Source organism: Gavia stellata, chromosome 4 (genome assembly GCF_030936135.1).
Source record: "Gavia stellata isolate bGavSte3 chromosome 4, bGavSte3.hap2, whole genome shotgun sequence".
NCBI lineage: Eukaryota > Metazoa > Chordata > Aves > Gaviiformes > Gaviidae > Gavia > Gavia stellata.
In genome coordinates this window covers 66,385,928-66,406,443 of record NC_082597.1, presented here as the reverse complement: position 1 = coordinate 66,406,443, position 20,516 = coordinate 66,385,928, and the positions used below count along the sequence as shown (strand labels likewise).

At 42.1% G+C, this 20,516-nt stretch overlaps 1 protein-coding gene across 1 annotated transcript in view; it reads right to left on the bottom strand.

Moving 5' to 3' along the window:
• Positions 1–18,512, bottom strand: part of SYT10 (synaptotagmin 10) — a 35,024-nt gene extending 16,512 nt beyond the window's left edge. Inside the window, exons 1-2 of the mRNA XM_059816792.1 lie at positions 18,362–18,512; positions 5,402–5,759 (exon numbers count right to left, since the gene is read on the bottom strand). Of these exons, the coding sequence (XP_059672775.1) occupies positions 5,402–5,759; positions 18,362–18,512 (509 nt within the window). The remainder of the gene's footprint in view (positions 1–5,401; positions 5,760–18,361) is intronic.
• Positions 18,513–20,516: the final 2,004 nt, after the last annotated feature.

Below are 20,516 nucleotides of genomic sequence, written 5' to 3'. Positions count from 1 at the left end.
AAGGCCATGCAGAGCTATGCCTGGAGGTTTTCAGCATAGTGCTTTGCCATCCTGCAACATTTTATATACACCTGCTTGGTATTTGCTACACTGAGGTACAGGCTGCCTTCTCCAATCACACTGGGAATGTTTTGTTCTGGCTGCAATACATCTCAAAGTTTTGGTCAACATTTTTCTGTGATAGTTTTTTTTCCTTCTGTTCTCACACTCTGCTGTGTAGTGTATTAGAAAGCTGATTCCTGTACTCCTAGCAAGAAACAGTATGTTTAAATCCTTGTAATTCTGAATACAGTGTTGCATAAGTGTATGTATTTATGGGCTCACAAACATCAATGGAAATTTGTGCCTTTCCTACTTAGAGTGAAATCAAACCCCTGGCATGCCATACAGCCTTACAGTAGTATAAAAACACTGGTCAAAAAGCTTCACAGAATTAATCATCAGCAGATACCATTATGATCACACTGTCCACTTTATTTTTTGGACATTTTCACATTTCCTTGGTACTTCACTACCCCAACAATCTGTACTGGAAAAGCTCACTACCTCCTCCTGTGAACATACTTAGTTGCCATTAAAAAACAATTTAATTGTCAGAATTTCCTCTGCTTTTTGCAATCAATTGCTTATTAATGCCAAATGCAGCCTTGCCTTATTGCTTGGTTTCCCTGTGGTGTTGTGTTCTGAAAACAAGAGGTGTCACAGCTGTGTGTTTCTTTCTTTAAATCAGAAATGCAAATCGTCCATTTGAAAGCAACCAGGACTCATTTCATAGATATTATTTGTATTTTTGCTGCAAGTGAAGTGGTTGCAGAAGGCATGAAGCACAAAACTACCGCGGTTCAGCTGAGCAGAGATATAAGAGGGTTATCTGCAGCCATTAAATAATAGACAAGAATGTTTCCCCTCTCGCCTGTTTCAGTACTGCTAGGTACAGGGAGCAGCCCTAATATAACACAACAATAGGGGAGGGAGAACTTCATAGTCTAGATTTGAAGTAGCTCCAAAAAATCCAGGTGTTTTGATCTTAAATTTAGATGAACAATACACTCCTTTCATAACACATTCCACCTTTCTTTTTTTACAGACAGACAAGTTGAAAGACTTTCTTTTCTCTTAAATGATAAAACTTCCTGAATTCGTAGTATACGATGTCCACATTGGAATGGAATGAGGAGTGGAAAGGCCCTAACCAGTAAGACAAGTACAATATTGCCCTCAGGGAGTTTCAGGGCTGTCCTTGTGCCTTTGTCCTCCGAGAAGTCAAGCTTCCTAGCAGTGCTAAGCACAGGGAAGGAACTGAACTCCACCCAAAATGTAGCGGCAATAAATGTTTGGACATGCAGTAATTCGGGCAGTAGCTCTCTAGTATCTTTGACTCATAATGAAGTCCAGGAAGACCTGTGTTACTGCTACTTCTATCTATGCTAATGAAACCTGTACAAGTAGGCCTTCCTGAGGGCTCCTCACACTTGCAGCTGTAGTGCTGAGATGCCCAGATAATCATCCTTAAACCCTGCCATAGACAAGCAGTGGAGAAAACTGCCTATCCAGGGGAAACAGTGAAGCTGACTGTATGGCATTTCCAGTTTTAGTGTAAAGAGGTAACTGGCAAATTATCTTTTCCTTGACTTCTCTTGCATACATGAAGATCTGGGTTAATACTTGTAAAAGTAACATATAAAAACCCAAATCTATGATTTCTAAAGTACCAACCATCTTTCAAAGTTTAAAACTTTATGCACGTAAGATCCTCTAGTGAACGTAGTCATTGTTGTGAGATGTCACTAAGTAAAGCAGTGCAGCTGTATGGCTGTTCCCTGTGGGAATCAGCAGCGCTTTTGCTCTGGTAAGCCAAAGTCCTAATTACCTAGTGCCTAGTATCTGTTCTGAGTCACAGCATTTCACCAAGATAGCTAATTGGTCTGTTAATTATTAAGATGCTTCATTGTTGCCATAGCAACATATTTATCTTCCTTTGTTCTGCAATAACAAAGGAATTAATGACTGTGATAATGAAGTACAAGAATGTCAGGCAACCAGCTTGTGAAAATGCTGGGAAGCTACTAATGTGCAAATCCAGGTACTTCAACCTCTACTGGCTCTTACACATAGCACTCCTATAAGACATGCCTTTCATAACTTAGAACAAATACATTTTGTGTGACAGTAAATCTGTATGTAAATGTTTAATATAAAATTGTGCTTGCATAGGAATAACGATCGTATGAAGCTGATTTCTAACTCAGTAAGACTGCCACATGTACAACAAAAGAGAAGGATGGGACACTGATTTATGATGAGACTTGAGATTTATGAGGGGTGGCTCTGGTCGAGCTTTCCCAGATGACATTGGACCAACCTTTTGGGACAAATCCAGGAATGGACACCAGCACTTGTGGTATTTAAACAGAAGAGAGGCTGCTGTCTCCTCCTTGCAGTCACTAAAGTCAACAGACCTACTTGTTTTTATTTAAGCTTAATATTCCCAAGCATTCCACTTTTGCCTTTGTGCCTCTTGGGAACCGACTTACTCTTTAAAGAGCTGAATGACAAGCTCCTCTCCCACCTAATGCTAAAGAGCAAAAAGCATGTCCTTTGAAAATACAGGTGAACATTTGAAGAAAGGAATATCATAGAAGCAATAAACTATATTACTGAATACTTTCACAAAGTACTGGGAAGAGTGGTTCTCAAAAACACACAGCAAAAATGTTTGTAAATGAACTCCACTGATGCAGGACTTCTACGGTAGTTTACTGGTTAATTGGGATCAAGGACTAAAGAGTTTTTTCTTAAAATGCAGGTCTTTTCATATTATTGGGAACTATGAAAACGATATAGTTCTAATTAAGCAGAAATGCATCATTTCCCTACACTAACATGTCTCCCTGTTAAATGTACAATCTATAAATTGTTCATTTTTTATTATTGCTCTGAATGGCTTCTTATGCTTCAATTACAATGACTTAATGTAATTCTATTTCTTTTATTAAGAGCTGATGTCTGCATGAACCTATCAAGAACTGGTTAAGACCCTTTTATTTGCCACAGCTCAGGTGAGATCAGTGTAGAGCAGACAATTCAGACAGCAAACATTTCTCTCAGATCCTTTGTCAATGGAATACATTTAGGAGATGGTGCATTTGGATCACTCAGGACTCCTGAGTACAATGAAGCTGTGCTGCATCAAAGATGGTGCAAGAGAAAGTTATGCTACCTCTGTGTCTGCTAATGGCTCCCATTTATTTAGAGGTCCCCAATGAAGGACACCAGAGTCAGGTTTTAGTCATTTTGTGATCCAACATTCTGCGACACAATGGAGGAGTAATCCAGAAAGCTGGTCTAAATGTCCAGCCTTCATCTCATACATGAAATTCTTGGCAGCAATAATTAATATGGGCTGTCAGAAGGTTAAGACTCCCTTAAAGCAGGCAGGGGTATAGAAAAAATGCATTTACAAACACAGAAAGGACCATGTTTTTAAGACACATCTCATTCTAAACATGCTTTGTAACAAGGGTGCAGGGTTTTTCAGCAAACTGTAAAGGGACGTGATGTCTCCAAACACCCTGCTATTAATTGGCTAAGGTGGGACAATTGGGGTTACTCAAAGCAAAAGGAACAGTCCCTCTCAGGAGACATTTAACCCTGATAATCTAGAAAGGATAAAAAGAAAAAGCTTCCTTACAAAGTTATCAACATATGCAGAAAGAGTAGGATTGATGGCATGTTTTAATTTTGTAAAACTGTCCTTGACTTCATAGATATTTTATATGTGTTTAGATCCCAGTCCAAATCATTCTAGAGGTCTGTGAGAATATTTTTACAGCCTGAAGTAGCTCTGGATCTTGTCCCTGGAATGTCTTTCTTCCCCTATAGTATCACAGGGACTATTAAAGTCCATTTGCCAGCCAGCTATTTCTTCTGTCTGTTCAGGAAGTCAGACAGTTGGATTACCTACAGATTTACCTGTTGGTACATGATGGAATAAAACTCTTCCAATTAATATACTATTAGGTAATAGTGAGTTGTGTAATATCCTTGTCATGCTATGCTGTATCAGTTTTGGTCCCTCTGTGTTTAGTATAACAGTTACAATTTCAAAGTTGTCATCCCAGTATTTTGGAAATGCTCCTCAGAGCGGCTTGGATACTGTGCTCCCTCTCTTAGCAGATGGATACAGTAGCTGGAGCCAGGCATAGCCAGAGCAATGGGGCTTAAAGCCAGCTGTACAGTCTCATAATTCAGGAGATGGTTCAGCTGCTAAAGTCAGTTAGACCTCCCCTGGCTGGAGTGCTCTCATTTTTGTGAGCCTCCTGTGGTTGCCTGTTGGCTGTTCTATGCTTTTGGAATAGCTGGGAAAAAGTACTTCAGCACTCACCACCGCAATGAAAGCACGTGTCTTCTCCAACCTTGTGCCTCCAACAATTATTGTGAATGGGAGGTGTTTTTTTTTTTTTTTTGCTTTGGTAGCATGTGTTCATATAGCAAATGGTTTGTTGAGGGAAAGCTACTTCCTATACAGTATTTGTATTCTAATTTACAGCATTACACAATACTTCAGGTGCTTCCTTTAGCCTTCATTTTCCCATTCTTTGTTTATTTTTGTGGGTTTTTTATGTTTTTTTTTTTTAATGTAGAAAGTGATCTTTGCAGGTCACTGTTTGTTTTCCATGCATTAAGTTTGCTGAGAGTATTTGAAGAAAATCCCGTTTGAAACTATAAGCCACTGCATATGTCTTCACTACTTTTTAATATAAAACAGTACCTAAGACAAAATAAAAGTTTGTGTCCTCCACTTTAATACAAAAGAAGTAACTTCAGGAATACTACATGCTTGTCATTTATTTAAAGATCTATATAGAATCTGTACTGCTTTAAGATCAGTCTGTAAGAATCTACATTCTTAGACTGGGATTTTAATTCCTTTATAAGTGGCAAACCACGTCTTAAAGACATGTGTCATCAACAACAAATCTGCCATTTATTTAGTGGAGAGGGAAACTTTCATCTGCAAAAGCAACTGCTGTGTCTATAAAAATATCTCTGTGAAAAGCTAGACTTGCAGTACTATAAAAAATAACACTGAAATAGACTTTCCTATACACAAAACCTAAAATGGAAATGCTTAAAGTAGCAACATATGTATTTGCAAAGTAGTAGAAGATGTAGATTTGATCTTCATATATTAAAATAATGATGTAACTGAAGGTACACCGTATGTTTCAGAATATTCTGTTCAAAGGACACTGAGGCTTTGCCTTCACGTGACTGCTGTTTCACCCATAACTGCTATCAAGTCAGTGAATAATCCAGGATCGTGGAAATTTTCAGCAGAGTATTCTGGCTTTACCTGTTCCCAGGAAATGTGCAACAAACCTGAGTGCCCCTGACTTACCTTGATGACGATGTGGGCTCAGTGATCTGCCTCTGCATGCGTGCATGTCTGATCAGATGCTCTTTCAGTGCGTTCTGGACCTCTGCTGGTATATCAGGTGAAGTGTGGCTAATTTTCAACGCAGCTTCAAGTACCTTTGTTGTAGGTTTCCCATTTTCTTTAACTTCCTTTTTCTCACTGGTCTCAAAAACCTCTGTAGGAGCACTGGAGTTGCTCTGAGGGACATTACTGGCATTGGAAGTGAGAGGTTTGCTTCTCCAGCAGGGCCAACACAACTTCCAAAAGACAAAAAGCGAGACTACCAGCAGGGCGAGCCCGCAGAAGCTGACGACTACTGCTAACAGACTGACTGAGATGTCTGCAAGGAATTAGAAACAAAGATCATCATGACAGACAAACAGGGAGAGAAAAAAAATTAAAAATGACACAGGTAAGGCGATAGAAGCATTTTGATCATTATCTTGCGTAGAGCTCTAAAGTCCTATTTAATGTTTTTTTCCTTTTTCATACCTAAGCCTGTACCTTTAAAATGTTATCATTCTCTAATATCTATTTCACAAATACTCCATTAATTGTTGTTCAGGCCAGGGGCCAGTATCTGTACCACTACCCACGCACTCAGTCAAACTTCTCAGGAATTAAGGGACTACCCAAACCGTCCCAAATACACCTAGCCATTGTTGTCAAAGGGTGTCTGATCAGGAACACACGTTGCTGAAAAAGTTAAACTAGTCAGCATTTTCTGTAAGTGCACATGAAGACAGACGAGTCCTAAACCACCAGGCTGATACACAAATTTCTTCAGGATTTGCCAGACTTTTGACTCTGTGTGCTAACTGCTTCAGAAACATGTTAAAACCTAACATTTAAGTGGCATAAATAGGGATAGGATATAGTCTGTCATAAATCAGAAATTTCTAGGGTTAGATCTTAAGCTCCGGACCAAGGCTGTGTTAGACCAAGACAACACATGTACATCAGTATCTGAAATTCCACTCTGAAAATGCAGCTGGCTTCAGGATACACTATATAATGCCCTGAATTGTACAGCGACCATACCATACACTTAGCTACCCCTGCTGCCCTGTAATTGACTTTTTCTGCCACAACTAGTTAGCATATCAAATAGCACAGCCAAAGATAGGAGGACAGATTTCATACCAACAAAATTCTGTGAACGGACTTGTATTTTAGGAGATGGTGGATCACCAGAAATGCCAGTTGAGCTCTAATTAGGAGTTTTATTCTAAGTGACATGTTTCAGTTTGATTTTTCCAGTATCATGTAATATTATAAAATATAACTAAAAAATCCCTTTCCTTTTGAAAAGAGCCTTTTGTATGCTTTAAAAGTATTCAATAAACCCTGCTTAAATGTCCCTCAAACAATGGCTGCTACTTCTTGTTACAACAAGTTTTGACAGTTTAACAGCTAATATTTTGTATCCATAGCTCCAGGCTACAGGCTACTAAACCAAACCAGTGGAAAAGTACAACGAGAATTTTAGCATATTTTTTCTAGAGGATCACAGGAAGAAAAATAGTCCTCTAGGTATGTATTAGCTCCCTGGAACAGTATGTAACTCACGGGTCCCTTTGAGAGATAAAGATTCCAGAAGGAAATTTGGGAAAGTTTTCTTTATTAATATATAGTATCCAGATACAACTCTCAGTAACACCAAACTTAAGGACCATTCAACATGAAACTGCATGGGAATTAGCAAAAGCAAATAGAAAATTTTTGTAGTCTGGAGATTTGAAAGATACAGTTCTGCTCAACCTTACTTCATATACATCCTGGCCAATGTCATGGGGGAATTGGCAGAAGATGTGCTTCTTGATTTAAAGAGTTTGGCACAAACTGCTGCCCTGCCTTGGACAGAAGTATGCCTCCTTGAACATTTCCTGGCAATCCTGATAAAGATGTCCTCCTTTTCTGCCTGTGGTTAAATGTCAAAATGTAGCCCTTGGAATATGCATGTCAGCTTAATGAGAAATTCATATGGCAAATTCTGATTTAAGATGCTTCCATAAAATGAATGGATGCATAATTACATCTAATAATAATGATACACAAGAAGCAAACAATACTTTTGCATATGATTTTTCTAGATAATTTATCCACAGTAGGGATTATTAGGCTATTTGGTTTAATCTACTGTTTACCCTCATATCCTTCGTGAGCCCAGTAATTTTTACTTGGCTTGTGCGTGTTCTGCAGCAGACTGTCCTATCTTGACAGCAAGAGAAGACAGTAAGAGATGCTGAGTTTACAGGTTGTTTCAATGGTTAATCACTTTGTTGCAAATTTGTATTTCTGATTTGTATTTTTGTAGTTCTAACTTACTGTCATTGTTTCTTTCATGTCTTTGTATGAGAGATTAAAAGATATGATATGCTTCATAAGACATGCCTATACAAAATATAAATAAAATAAACTGTACCAGGAAACAAACCCAGGACTTGAAATTCCAGTGTCTATACCAGTCCCTGGAATGGTTTTAAACTGGGCCAGTTCATACCCTCCCAGCCAATTCCTGGGCATGGATCAGGAATTAGAGTAGGCCAATGATCATTCTTAATAGGTGGTTTGGGTGTGGCCCTGCTGTTTCAGCAGATGATAGACTTTAACAGCATGAAGAGAGGCTCTTGTGAGTTGGCCTCAGTGCCAGAAAATGGTTGTAAGTGAATTTAATATATTAATACAGAATTAATACACTGAAGGAACTTTTTTGATAAATTGAACCGGCTGAATTTTCAATCAAGCTGGACAAAATACTTGTCCATTCTCAAAGCCTGGCAAAAAGTAGAACTCTTGAAAATGTTGATGATCTATCAGAAATAAAAAAAAAAAAAAAAAGCAATAAAATAAAAAATAAAAAGCAATTCAATTTTGGGTCATTTGCAATATTTCCAGCTCAGTTTAGAGATGGCTAGCATAGTTAGGTTACATTTTGAGAGGAAGGCTTTCAGAACTTAAATTGGTTTTTTTTTTTTTTTAATTTAGAACATGTTGAAACAGGATGTTTTAACAACTTTGAAACTGCCGTAAACATTTCAAAACCAGTAATATGAAAATTGATCCCTTCCAGCAGAGTTTCAATTTGATGAATAGATACTATCAGCTGAAAAACATTCCATCAAAGCATTGCTAGGCAATTCTATTTTAAGTTTTTCACTGCAAGACATTTTTCAAGCCTTCAAATAACTTGGTGTCTCCTTTCAACACCTACTCCCATACTTCAACCTTCTCTAAGCTTTTTTTCTGTACTTCCATTAAACTATTTCAAATTCTAAGTCACTCCCAAAATCTATGCAGAAAATATATGTTTTATAGCCCTAAAATAATTGCATGAAACATCTGAAGTCTGAAGGCCAGAGAAAAGGAGCTAATTCTACAAACAGTTGTACAAATTTATAGTCTTAATTTTTGCTATTTTGCTAATAAATTAAACAACCTCACATATTGTACTTCATAATACAACAAATACTTAAACAGAAACATGAAATATTTTAATTGCCAGGAATTTGACCAAAAAAAGTTCATTACAAAAAAAAGTATTTACTTACATTTACTGCCATAATTGCTAAAAAGCAATCAATATGCCATATAAATTGACATAAAAAGCGCATTGTTTCATTTCCTCACTTCTGACAGTCGCTCAGTGGAGCAATTAGGAGAGATTTGCTATTATGTGAAGACTGAAATCATCTGTAGAATATCAGCCAAACGGAGCTTACCAGACCCTTTGCATGTTAGACTGGATGTCTTTTATATTCCCTTTTTATAGGATGTTTGGTTTAAGAATACAAAACGTTAAGAGATGGTTCTTCAGACTAGGAGTTTCTTCACATCGCTGCCAAGGAAACCTGGTTGGGAAGGAAAATGGGTACTGAAGGATGGGTTTGTCATCAGATCAGGGTTGCACTTCACATATGTAAGTATTATTTAAAGATGTAGAACTGGTGACAAATTCAAAGACTGCCTAAGTTTTTAGTGGTAGAAAAAGATATACTCACTCTGCTGGGACAACGTTAATTGCCGACATTGTAAACAATGTTCTCACTGGTCTCTGATACTAAGGAAGCAAAAAATCATCTCGAACTATAAGCAGTTGTTTGACTACTCTTTTTCTGAATTCGTAATTGCAGCTTGTCTTCAATGCTACACATTTGCACAGAACAGGACATCTTTCTGAATATCCATCTGGACATGCAACATTACGCTTTTGCCATTCCTGTTCTCATGCTGGGTAAACTCAGGAATGTGAAGAAAATCCTCTTTCTCACAGACCCCCTTCTGATCAGTGGGAAATCTTCCAGCGACTTCAATGGAGTTACCATTTCTCTCCTGGTGATGTTCCTTTACTGACCTCTGTCCTTAGTGTCATCTTCATAGTCTTGATAGAATTTCATAACTGAAAGAAAGTATCTTGTTTCCTCATGGTTTTCTATTTAAAACTACTCTTTCAAGATATGGAATTTTGGACAATTTTATATTTCTCATTTGAGGAAAGCATGTCTATTTGGGAAGTGCGTGAATTCTATTTACCTCAAAATCTCTCTGCACTTCTTATAAATATCCTCAGAAACATTTCTACCCTAAGAGGCTCCTTGGTAGCCAGTCTTTCATATTAGGCAACTACTTCAGAAACATCCTCATCATTTTTTCTGGATGCTAGGGAATGTTTTAAGCAATGGTTTCTGTACTATGGCTTCCAATAATTTGTTGTTTGAAACTTGCCTCAGAAAAGTTCTGCCCATGTATCCATTTGCAAATATGCACATTGGCAGACTTCCATTTCCAAGCCAAATTAAGTTCATTTACATTCTAGTCAGTGCCCTGACAACATAGGGCCCTTGATGTTTAAATTTGGAAAAACATGCTCCACAAACCCATGGTGTTGAATGGAGAGAGAGAGACCAGATAGTGCTGTGAAGTAGCTGTCCATGTGTATAAGGGGCAGGCACATGTCTGATGTGGACCATGCTGAAGAGAATGTACTCTTGCCAGCAAAGGAACCGGGGAAAAGGAATGCCTGGAAAAACAGGGGGTTATATTCTCTTTTGACCCACCTCTTGGTCTGTATCTGATCTTGGCTGTCTTAAATATTTAAAGTACAATGTCTCTGTAACTTCTTTCAAACATATTTTTCTTTAACTTTTAATTTGTTCTCTTGTTCATCAGCTATAAGGAACTTCACTCTTTCCATAGCGACCGCTCTAAAGGGAACTCTTGTGTCTGGAATATCAGGAGTCAGCTCCAATCAGATAAATTAATATGTCTCTGATTTTCTAGGTTTTGGAGGGAAGCAGGAGCTTTATCAATTATAAAAGGTCTGGATCAAATAAATCTCCCTTATCCCTTGTATATGAACTAGTTGGTCCAACCCATCATTTCTGCTGTTCAGCTTTCCTTGGGAAAATTTGAAGAACATAGAAAGTTGCTGGTGTTCATTTTTACTTGGCATTAGCAGATCTTCCACAATTACCTGTTTCATCCAAATCCCTGCAGATGGGGATAGAATGCTTTAGCGTGCCTCAGAAAGTGGCAGATGCAAAGTCTTGTATTTTCTCTCATAACCCGAACCTCTCAAAACACCAACTTAAATTTTAAATGGCAAAAATAGCCTTTCACTCCTCCTCTCCTGTTCTCATGGAGAAACGTACTTTGAAGATCTTCCTTAAATCTTTTGACTCTAGCCCTGTTGTGAATGTGTTCCCTCCTAGGCTGTTAATTCAGTCTGATGCCTGAATTTGTTCAAAACAGCCACCACCATCTACTGGCTGATATTTCACTTCTTAATGCTCTATGGTAGCGTGTTTTGTGACAGTAAGGGAATCAGATTAAGTCAGGTATCACTGTGATTTACTACATGATTACAGCACATAGAATTATTAATCTCTTGTCAAAATAATTTTATTTAAGTTATATTATTTATTAATGCATCTGATAATCTGTATCTGTCCAACCACAAATGGAACACCCTCATTTGCCATTTCAAACTCCATGTACGGGACTTTAGATTACGTGACGTACAGCAGACACAGGGTATTTCCCAAAAGCTTATTAGCCTTCTTCTAGCCCACATTACCTTTTGTTTTCCAGAAATCAGAAGGAATTTGCCACAACAGCTGTGTATTCATGAGCCTCAGTACACAATTTGTGTGCTGTACGTAACTAGAGAAGGTGGCTCTCACTTTTGTCTGACTGGGTCATCGTGTTTTGCCTATAGTGTAAGAAGCAAAAGATGTTGCACTGAATACTGGCCACCAAATGTAAATTATTTGTCTCCACTTCCAAGGCTTTTTCTGGCCTACCTACTTTCCTACTTGTTAACTCTCACTTAATCTCAATAGGAGGTAACTCCCATCTCTGCTCAACCCATGTCTTGCCCCCCTTGTGTTCCATTAAACAAAAACCCAGATTTGGGCTTGGTCCCATGCTGCTCTCATACTTGTGAGGATGTCTCTGTAAGCATCTGCAAGAAACCTCATTATCCCCTTTCAGACAAGAAAACAAAATGAAAACACATCATAAGCCCACTGGACTGGCATTGATCATAAGCATGCCATAGCTGTAACAGGTTCCACACAGCTCAGGTGTAATTTTTGAAGTGTCATGGTTATGTTTATTCTTACCCAGCATTATATAACAAACATCTCACACATATGATGAGACCCAGCAAAACACTGTGTCTCTTTATCTTCATCATTACAGATTTGTCCTTCAGCTGTTATAACCATTTCTGTATATTTCATCTGTTATTTCTTTGCAAAAGGTGTATGGAGGAAGATTATTTTGTAGAACTCCTGCTTTTACTGTGTATCACTGCTGTCTTCATGTTGAGCACTTCTGCATTGCTGTGACTGCCTTCACATTTATTGGAAATAAATCTGGTCTCTGTGGTATGTTTACCCCTCTGTTCTACCTTTACTGAATTGCTGAATTAGACACATTTCTGGCTTTCACAGCTTGTTAACACTGATTTTGTAAAGCATATTTTTCAGTAACCCGGTACTTTTTTCCCCCCAAAACCATATTTCTCTCTGCTAGTAACTTTGTTCTCATCAGGTGATGAGCTGTATCGTAAATAATTCAATCAGTCTGTTAATTGTTCAGGTGTTTATTATTTAATTTTATCACATTTCGCTGTAACAGAAATCTCAATGGTTTCACACAATAGTCACTTTCTCATGAAGAAAAATGTTCCTTTCTTGTATGACAGACCCACACTGATGACAGTAGACTTCACATTCATCCAAGCCATTTCTGATCCCCTTTATGCTTACTTTGGCACAGTTGAGAAGAACTTGCAAGCACACTACTAGGTAAATCTGTTCTTTCTTCCCCCTAAACGTATCCAGGCAGTGTAAGTATACCTACAGCTTATGCTCTGCGTGTGTGTGTGCAAATGAGTGCATGCACACATGCATGTTTAAAGGAACCAAGACTAAATGTAAACCATCAGCTGCCATCAGCAGGTTGAGAGTTGTCAGGGAAGCAGCTGACAGCCGATGGGACACTTATGCCCACTACAGCAGGAGGACCCAGGACATCGCTCTTCAGGGAACAGCGAGACTGTATTACAGAATGGCCATGCACAGAATGCTCCAGTGTTTTCTTACTCCCTCTATATTTCTATAGTAAAGTGTTGATCAGGGGTAGGGTTAGAAACTTGGTGGGTTAAACTTTTATGGTAATAAACTAATTGTGAGTAGAATATTCAGGTGAATAACGAATGATCCTGTAGAAGCTGATGCTTTTTGCATGGTCAACTTAAAAAAACTCATTGTCTGACAAGCAGAAGAGCAAGAGCAAACATCATTCTCTAGAACTCTCTAGCCACTCTACATGGGTAAAACATGCCCTCCCAGCAGGGAAGCAATTGGGTTCCCAGCTCTGTTACAAACATTGGTTCCCCATGAGAACTGATAATGAAATAACGAAGTTCTGCAGGACCAGCAGGCCTAAAAAAAAGCAAAGACAGCAGAAAGTGCCCACCATTTGCAGCGGACATGCAATGAATTTAAAACATGTGTCCCTAGAGCAGGATGCCAAACCACCTCTTATTACACTCTATGCAATTGGCTTAACCTTCAGAAATGCTCCCAGATGGGACTTTGATGTGTTTGGTTCCTTTGAAAATGAGGAGGGATGCTTAATGGGCAAAAATGAATTAGCGTTCTTTATTAATCAGATAACCTGAGTCAAAATATAGGTATAACCAAGCTGCGCGTATGAATTTTGGACACTTCTAGAAAATAATTTACTTGGATAAGAGATAGATTTTGTTAGGTGTGATCCTGCACATCCAAGCCCCATTTATTTTCCACCTGATCTCTTCCTATTATTTGACAAACATCTTAATAATTTTGCCCAAATACACTGGAAATAAAGGAGGTGTAAAAAAACCCAAACGAAACAGTTGCACATCTAATTCAGCATTTTGTCAAAAATGTTATACCCTTCAGAAGAAAGCTCACATAGTCATATAACTGTATAAAGGTACCATAAATGTAAACACCTTCCTAATATTTTCTCTTGAGCATTCCCCTGAGATGAAAGAATTAATAGTCCTTGTAATTACCAGGGCAGAAAATATAACAGCAGATGTTGTGCCTTCACTAATTGTCTAAAGCTCTTAGAAATTTACAAAATTTTTTATCTCACGAAGATCCTTTGCTGTGAGTTCATAGATTAATTATCCATTATACTAAATATGATTACCCTTTCTTGACCCAAGCAGTGAGCAGTAATTGAGGGTCCTAAGGTGGTGGTATTGTCACTGAGAGGAAAAAAACTGTTGAAGAATCTGCCATTTCTTTGATGTGATCCTCTTTGTCCACAAAGGATGTCCAAACTCTCATTTCTCTGAGAATAAGAGGAATGAAACACATGGAGGTTATTTTTTTGGTTAGCAACAAACCTGAATAGCTCTCCTTTCTGCTTTGTTGTTTCATTTTGTTGTACCCTGCCTTCCCAAAGCCATACTTTCCATTTTTTATTCTGGCTGTGTCTCTGGCTCCCTCTTCTTTGTGTTTGATTCTGTTATCCTTGTTACACTTCTTTCTCATACCTAGACAGCTACACTATCAAAAAAATCAGTACCCAGCCTTGAGTACTGCCAGTGAAATTTCTTAGGTCACGAGGTTAGTACTGTCTCATATTTTGCTTTAAGCCTGTGATTGGGTGGTGCATCTTTTGTCTCAAGTAGCTGATTCCTCTGAGAAGCTTAGCTGCTTTTCACAATCTAGCTGAACAGAAAGCAATCATCACACCCACCATCATAACCATATCACAGCAGTTCTAGTTGCCTTTTTTAACGTTTTCGACTTCCAGAGCATGTTTTTATTCTCATATTAAATAGAACTGGTCTGCTTTCCTTTTTACCATCTACTCTTCTACCTTCTGAAATGTTTCTTGCTCTATTCTTTCCTTTCCAAATATGGGTTTCCTCATCTTTTAGTCTTCTTTCCTTCAATGAAATCTCATTAGTGATTTTTACTTATGCTATCTTTGTGACACTTTTAGGTGTCTTGTTTTTGAGATTACGAAAACTAAATGAACCCACCATTTAAAGACAGAATATGCTATCCTTATATAGCCAACTATTATTTTCTTTTCTCTCCTCTTTATACAGTTTCCTGGACTATTTGCTCTTTGGATTGTCATTGAAAGTTTAGCTGTGATTCTATAATATAACAACATACAATAATAAACCATTATTCTGTAATAACGCTCTCACAGTCTTTTATCTTCTCCACATCTTCTAGAAGTCCTCCTCACTGCTCAAGCATCTTCTTACTCTTGCTACAGTAGTTTCTTCTCCACACACTTCAGTGCTTGTTGCAGGAGCTAATTTCCAGCACACTGCTGTAGCTGGAGCCCCAGACAGCAAAAAACTGAACTGGTTTCATGATGCGTATCACCCAGCTAGGGCATGCACTGGGTAAGTGCTTCCCGCATCGTTGTTTGGGACATACGGCAAAACTGGTAGGCCTAAATTAGCCATTCCTCCTCTCTACCATACAGCTACAGCTGCATGACACCAGAACCATGCAGAATTTACTCAGCCACAGAAGGATATGGCTACCTGATACAGACTCTCACGCCAAATGCTACCACCCTTTGTATAAGACAGAGATATTTCAGGAAAACACAAACATTTATGGCTTCATTCTCAGATTGATGATGGAGAACACTTGATGTTTCTACCTTTAATGAACAGGAACTATGGATGTTCAACACTGTGGACAGCATTAACTTTATCCATAGAGATGGTAAGGAACTCTATGTGCATTTGAAGACCAGAAGAGATGGCACGGTTCACCTTTCAATGATCACATTTCTTTCAGCCTAGTCACTGTATTTACAACCTTTCAGTCCATAAAATTCATGTGACTGATATTTATGTCTTGTCTAGCCAAGTGTTTACATATTAAAATACTGTCAATTATCAAGAATGACAGTGTGGCTGTTCCTCCTCTGGAGCCAGAAAGTATTAATATATGCTCACTGGCAGCGTTATTAATGTTCAATTTAATATGTGTGCCAATAAAGTTGACACCCATTATCTAATAATGGTTTCTTTTTAAGGAGGAAAAAGTGAGATACAGGAACTCAGCTGTGATGTGGGACCCAGTGGTTGAAGCCCCTGGCCTGTTAAATATTTTAAATTTTTTTCTAATCCAACAATTGCAAGTTAGTTAGGGTTTACAAATGAAAAGAAGAAGATTGTTGACTTTGAAGAAATGTCTAAAAAGAAGATCCTGTTACTGTATACAATGCAATATCAAGGCATGTGTTGAAGATTCACATTTTCTAAACAGCAAACCTTGGTTTACCTCGTGGGACATTTTTGTATCCTTCACATCCCACCTGTTTATATACCCACTTTGTTTTTATGACACATAATACCGACTCCCTGTGCAGTACTCTCTAAAAATCATATAGACAAACTAATCTCTTCAGAGCTCAATTTTCCAAGCTGCGGAGGGCAATTTTGTTTTCATGCAACCTTCTACGATTCAGACCACGACAACTAACAGTGCGCGATCGGATTATACTCGGTAGTTGGCATTTACAAAGCACAACACATCCACGATCCGTGCTGGAGGATGCACGCCACGACCCCCGCCCCGCCGCGCCCTGCTGCCCCGGCGGCGGGGCGGGCGGGGGAAGGGGCGCCCGCGGCGGAGCGAGCCTCGCCGGGCCGGGCCGGGTCGGGCCGGGCAGGGCCGCCCCCCCTCCTCCCGCGCCGGGTCGCGCCCGCCTTCACCGGCTGGAAACACGGCGCTCCCCTCAAGCGCAAAGCCCTTGGAGAACCGTGCAGGTACCGGGGGCTGACAGCAGAAGCGCTCCTCTTTCAGACAGCAGTTTCTTGTTCTGAGCTACTACAAATAACCCGGAATTTGACGTAAAATCTGTGGGCATTAGAAGAAAAGAAAAAAAAAAGTCACAGCTGCGGCGGTAGCTCCAGCGGAGCTGGGGCACATGCCGGGGACCTGCTGCTTTTCATGACTTGGTGTTTCGTTAATTTGCGCTGTACGCTTGGTATTTGTTGGCCATCATGCAAGCTGTCAATTTGCATTTATGGAGAGACAGAATAGGTTAGCAATCCCTTCCGGCGGAAACTAAGCACAGAACTTGGACTAATTTTCAAGCCCCGTCCTAAAAACAAGTGCCATGGAAAGCAAGGGGTCCGGAGCGTACTGTACAGAACAACGCAAAAGCGCAGAGCCGGTTCCCAAAGATCCAAACAATCCAGAAATCAGTGAGCAAAGATGCGACCGTTTAGGAGTCAAACCCTTGGTTTCGACCCCGACAATTTTTCTGGCTTCGGAATATTTAAATTAACCCGAATTTCTGCCCCCCCCCCCCCCCCCCTCGTTTTCCTGGACGACTGGTGGACCGGACCGGAGGGCTGCCCTAACTCCACAGGTTCCCACCGGCTCTCAGAAAGCTCTCCTGCCGTCCTCAGCGATTAACGGGGGGGATGAAAATACCTCAAACCCCGCTCAGAAAGCTCCGGGGGCTCTGTCAACTTTCATCGCACGCACACTCTGAGCCGCGGCTCGGCGAGCTGTGCTCCGAGCCCGGGCTGCGCCCCGAACTGTGGCGGCTGCCCGCCCTCCCCTCCGCCGGCCCCGCCGACCGCGGCGGAGCCGCCCGGCCGCCTCGCCCCCCCGCCGCACCTCCCCGCAACCTGCCGCCGCGGCGCCGCCGGCCGTGCGCGCGGGTCCGCCAGCGCGACGCGCCAAACGCAGAAGGGGGGTTGGGGAGACGAGAGGGGGCGACCGGGCGCAAACCGCGCGTGGCGCGCCCGTCGCACGGAAATGCTGCCCACCCGTGACAAGCACATCAAACACAGCCCTCTGCCCCGCTCCCCGCATTCACGGCCCCGCAAACACATGCAACAGCCCGGATCCGAGCTTTGCGTAAAGAGAAACTCCCCCCGCCGGGAAAACCTTGCTGAAGCGGAGCTGCGGGGGGCAAACGAGCCAGCTGCGGGGGAAAGGGGCCGTCTCCGGCGGCGCGGCTCCAGCCGACGGCGGGGCTCGCACGCCGGCGGCGATTTCTCTCCCCTCGGCGCCTCTCCTCGCTCCCCGGCCCCACGCCTGCACCCCCGCCCGCGGCCCCACGTCTGGCCCGTCGCGCTGGTCCCCACCCCAGACCCGGGGGGCACCCCGCGGCGGCGGCGCGGCGGTCTCGGCGCTTCCCTCGCTGCTTCCCGGGCGCGGCAGCCCCCGCGGGCTGCGAGAGGCGGACGATTTCAAAGCGGGCTGTGTGACTGCCCCCCCGCCCCCTCCGCACGCAGGGAAGGCAAGCGAAAAAGTTGCGCTCTCCGGCCGCCCACGCCGGCGCTGCCCGCCCCGCGGCGGCGGCAGGACGGGCCCGGCGGCGGCGGAGCGGCGGGGCGGCAGCCGGGGCCGGGGGCGGCGCGGCCGGTGCGAGTACCTGTGCCGCCGATGCCCTGGCGGGCGGTCTCCAAGGGAAAGATGCCGGCGCACTTCTCCCGCTCCACCTGCCCGCCCAGGCACAGCTCCGAGATGATCTGCAGCGCCTTGTGGCAGAGGCTGCCCACGCCGTCCTCCGCGGGGAAACTCATCTTCTGCCCCGGCCGCCCGCTAGGCCATGGCCGGCGCGGGACGGCTCCGCGCCCGACCCGCGCTGCCTCCCGCGGGGAGCGGAGCGGGGCGGAGCGGCGGCGGCGGGAGCGGAGCGGCGGGCGCGGCGCGAGTGAACCCGCGCTCTCATCCGAAGAAGTAGTGAAGGAGGGGGGGAGGGAGAGACAAAAAAAAGGGGGGGGGAGGGAAGGAAAAAAAAGAGGGGGGGAACAATAAGCATCCACTTAGCAACGCCTTTTGTGCCTAGCGGGCTTCGGTAGGCGGCTCGGCCAATGGCAGCCCAGCGCGGGGGGGCGCAGGTGGCGGGGGGGCTCCTCGCGTCCCCCGGGGAAACTTTTCCTTCCCCCGCCCTACGGCCGGGCGAGGGGCGGCGGCGCCCGGGACGGCTCCCGGGGGGACGGCCCCGGTCGGAGCGCGGCGGGCGGGCGGCGGCCGCGGTCAGGGGCTGTGCGGGGACGAGCTGAGCTGGTGCCGGCGGGCGGAGGCTTGCCCGCCTCCCTACGGCAGGACCCCCGAGCCCCGCGGAGCAGCGATGGAGCGGCGCGCTTCGTGCGGAGCTCCTCGGTCGCTCATCGCGCCGGCAGGACGACGCGGAGTTTATGCCCCACGGCTCCGGTCGTTTTTCCCGGAACCTTTTTTCTTAGGCGACCTGGGCAATGTAATCTTCAGTTCGGCCTACGAGGCTACGTCAGATAACTTCATTAACCAAATCACCATCTCCACTGCACTTTTCAGCAGGAGAGTTATGGAATAGTTGACTTCGGCTATTTCTCTGACTTGTAATGGAGTTAGAATAACCTTACGATTGTCTGGCCTGTTTCCTCAACAAGTTCTGTAAAGTTTGGAGGGTTTTATAGATAAAGAAGTTCCAGGTACTGCGTGTGCTTGAACATACTCCTAAAAATCAGCACAACATACACTGCTAGTGGTTGCTTCAGTTACTGGCTGCATAGCCGAAAAAGACTTCAGCTGTTAATTTGTTCATGTACTTACTGACATTCTGATACATTTTTATATTTGTGAAGAAAAATGCTTCTATGTCGATGGCATATGTATGCCTTTCAATACTTCATTCTGATTAAGCATAGATGAAAGAAAGTCTGCTAGCAGTTTGCTTAACAGCACTGCCTGTAGTCTGCTGCTGGAGTCTCTTGGTTTCATAAGCATGAGAAGTTAACTTGTGCACTGGTGTGGTTTTTTTTTCTCCAGATTTCGAATATTTTATTTGTTACCTGAAAATTAATAACTCTCTCTAACAAAGTGCAAAGTTAAACATTTGAAAACTTTATAACCATCAATCAATAACTGTAAATTATGAAAAATACAGAAATGTTTATTCCAGGTTTAATTCTGAAATTCTGTACTTTATGCAGTATAGATACTTGTAAAAAACACAAGATGATACCTCTAAAAATCAGCCTCTTGGCATTTGTGCATATGAATTCATACATATGTATTTTTCAAAATCTTAGGAAGGTAATAGACTGTTGTATACAAACTGTAACATCAGCAGAAATTCTGTTTCTTAAAGCTTTTTCACAAATATAGCAGATATTTCAGAAATACCAGATGCTACTCAAGAAATCATTCCCTGTTCAATGTATTTCCTAAGACTAGCATTGTCAAAACTGTATGTTATTTCTGCAAAATGTTCTGACAGATCCTAGAATGTTTAGACTATAACTGGTCAGGGCACAGAATTGTGTAGTACTATTTGAAGACTCATTTAACCCCCATAGGGACCTAAATCTGTATAATTATCTCATGAAAATAGGCTTGCTAGCAATAAAAAGGTATGTCATATTTTCACTACAGTGAAGGCAACCGATGCCTACTTCCAAACTTCAAAATATGAACATATTTACTGTTCATGTGATATTTACAGTCCTGTTCCCAAAATTCTGTCATGCACCACCAACTAATAATTAAGCAGTCTGTTTATCTCCGAGACATATTCAGAACTCTAGCAGAAGCTAACAGGAGAT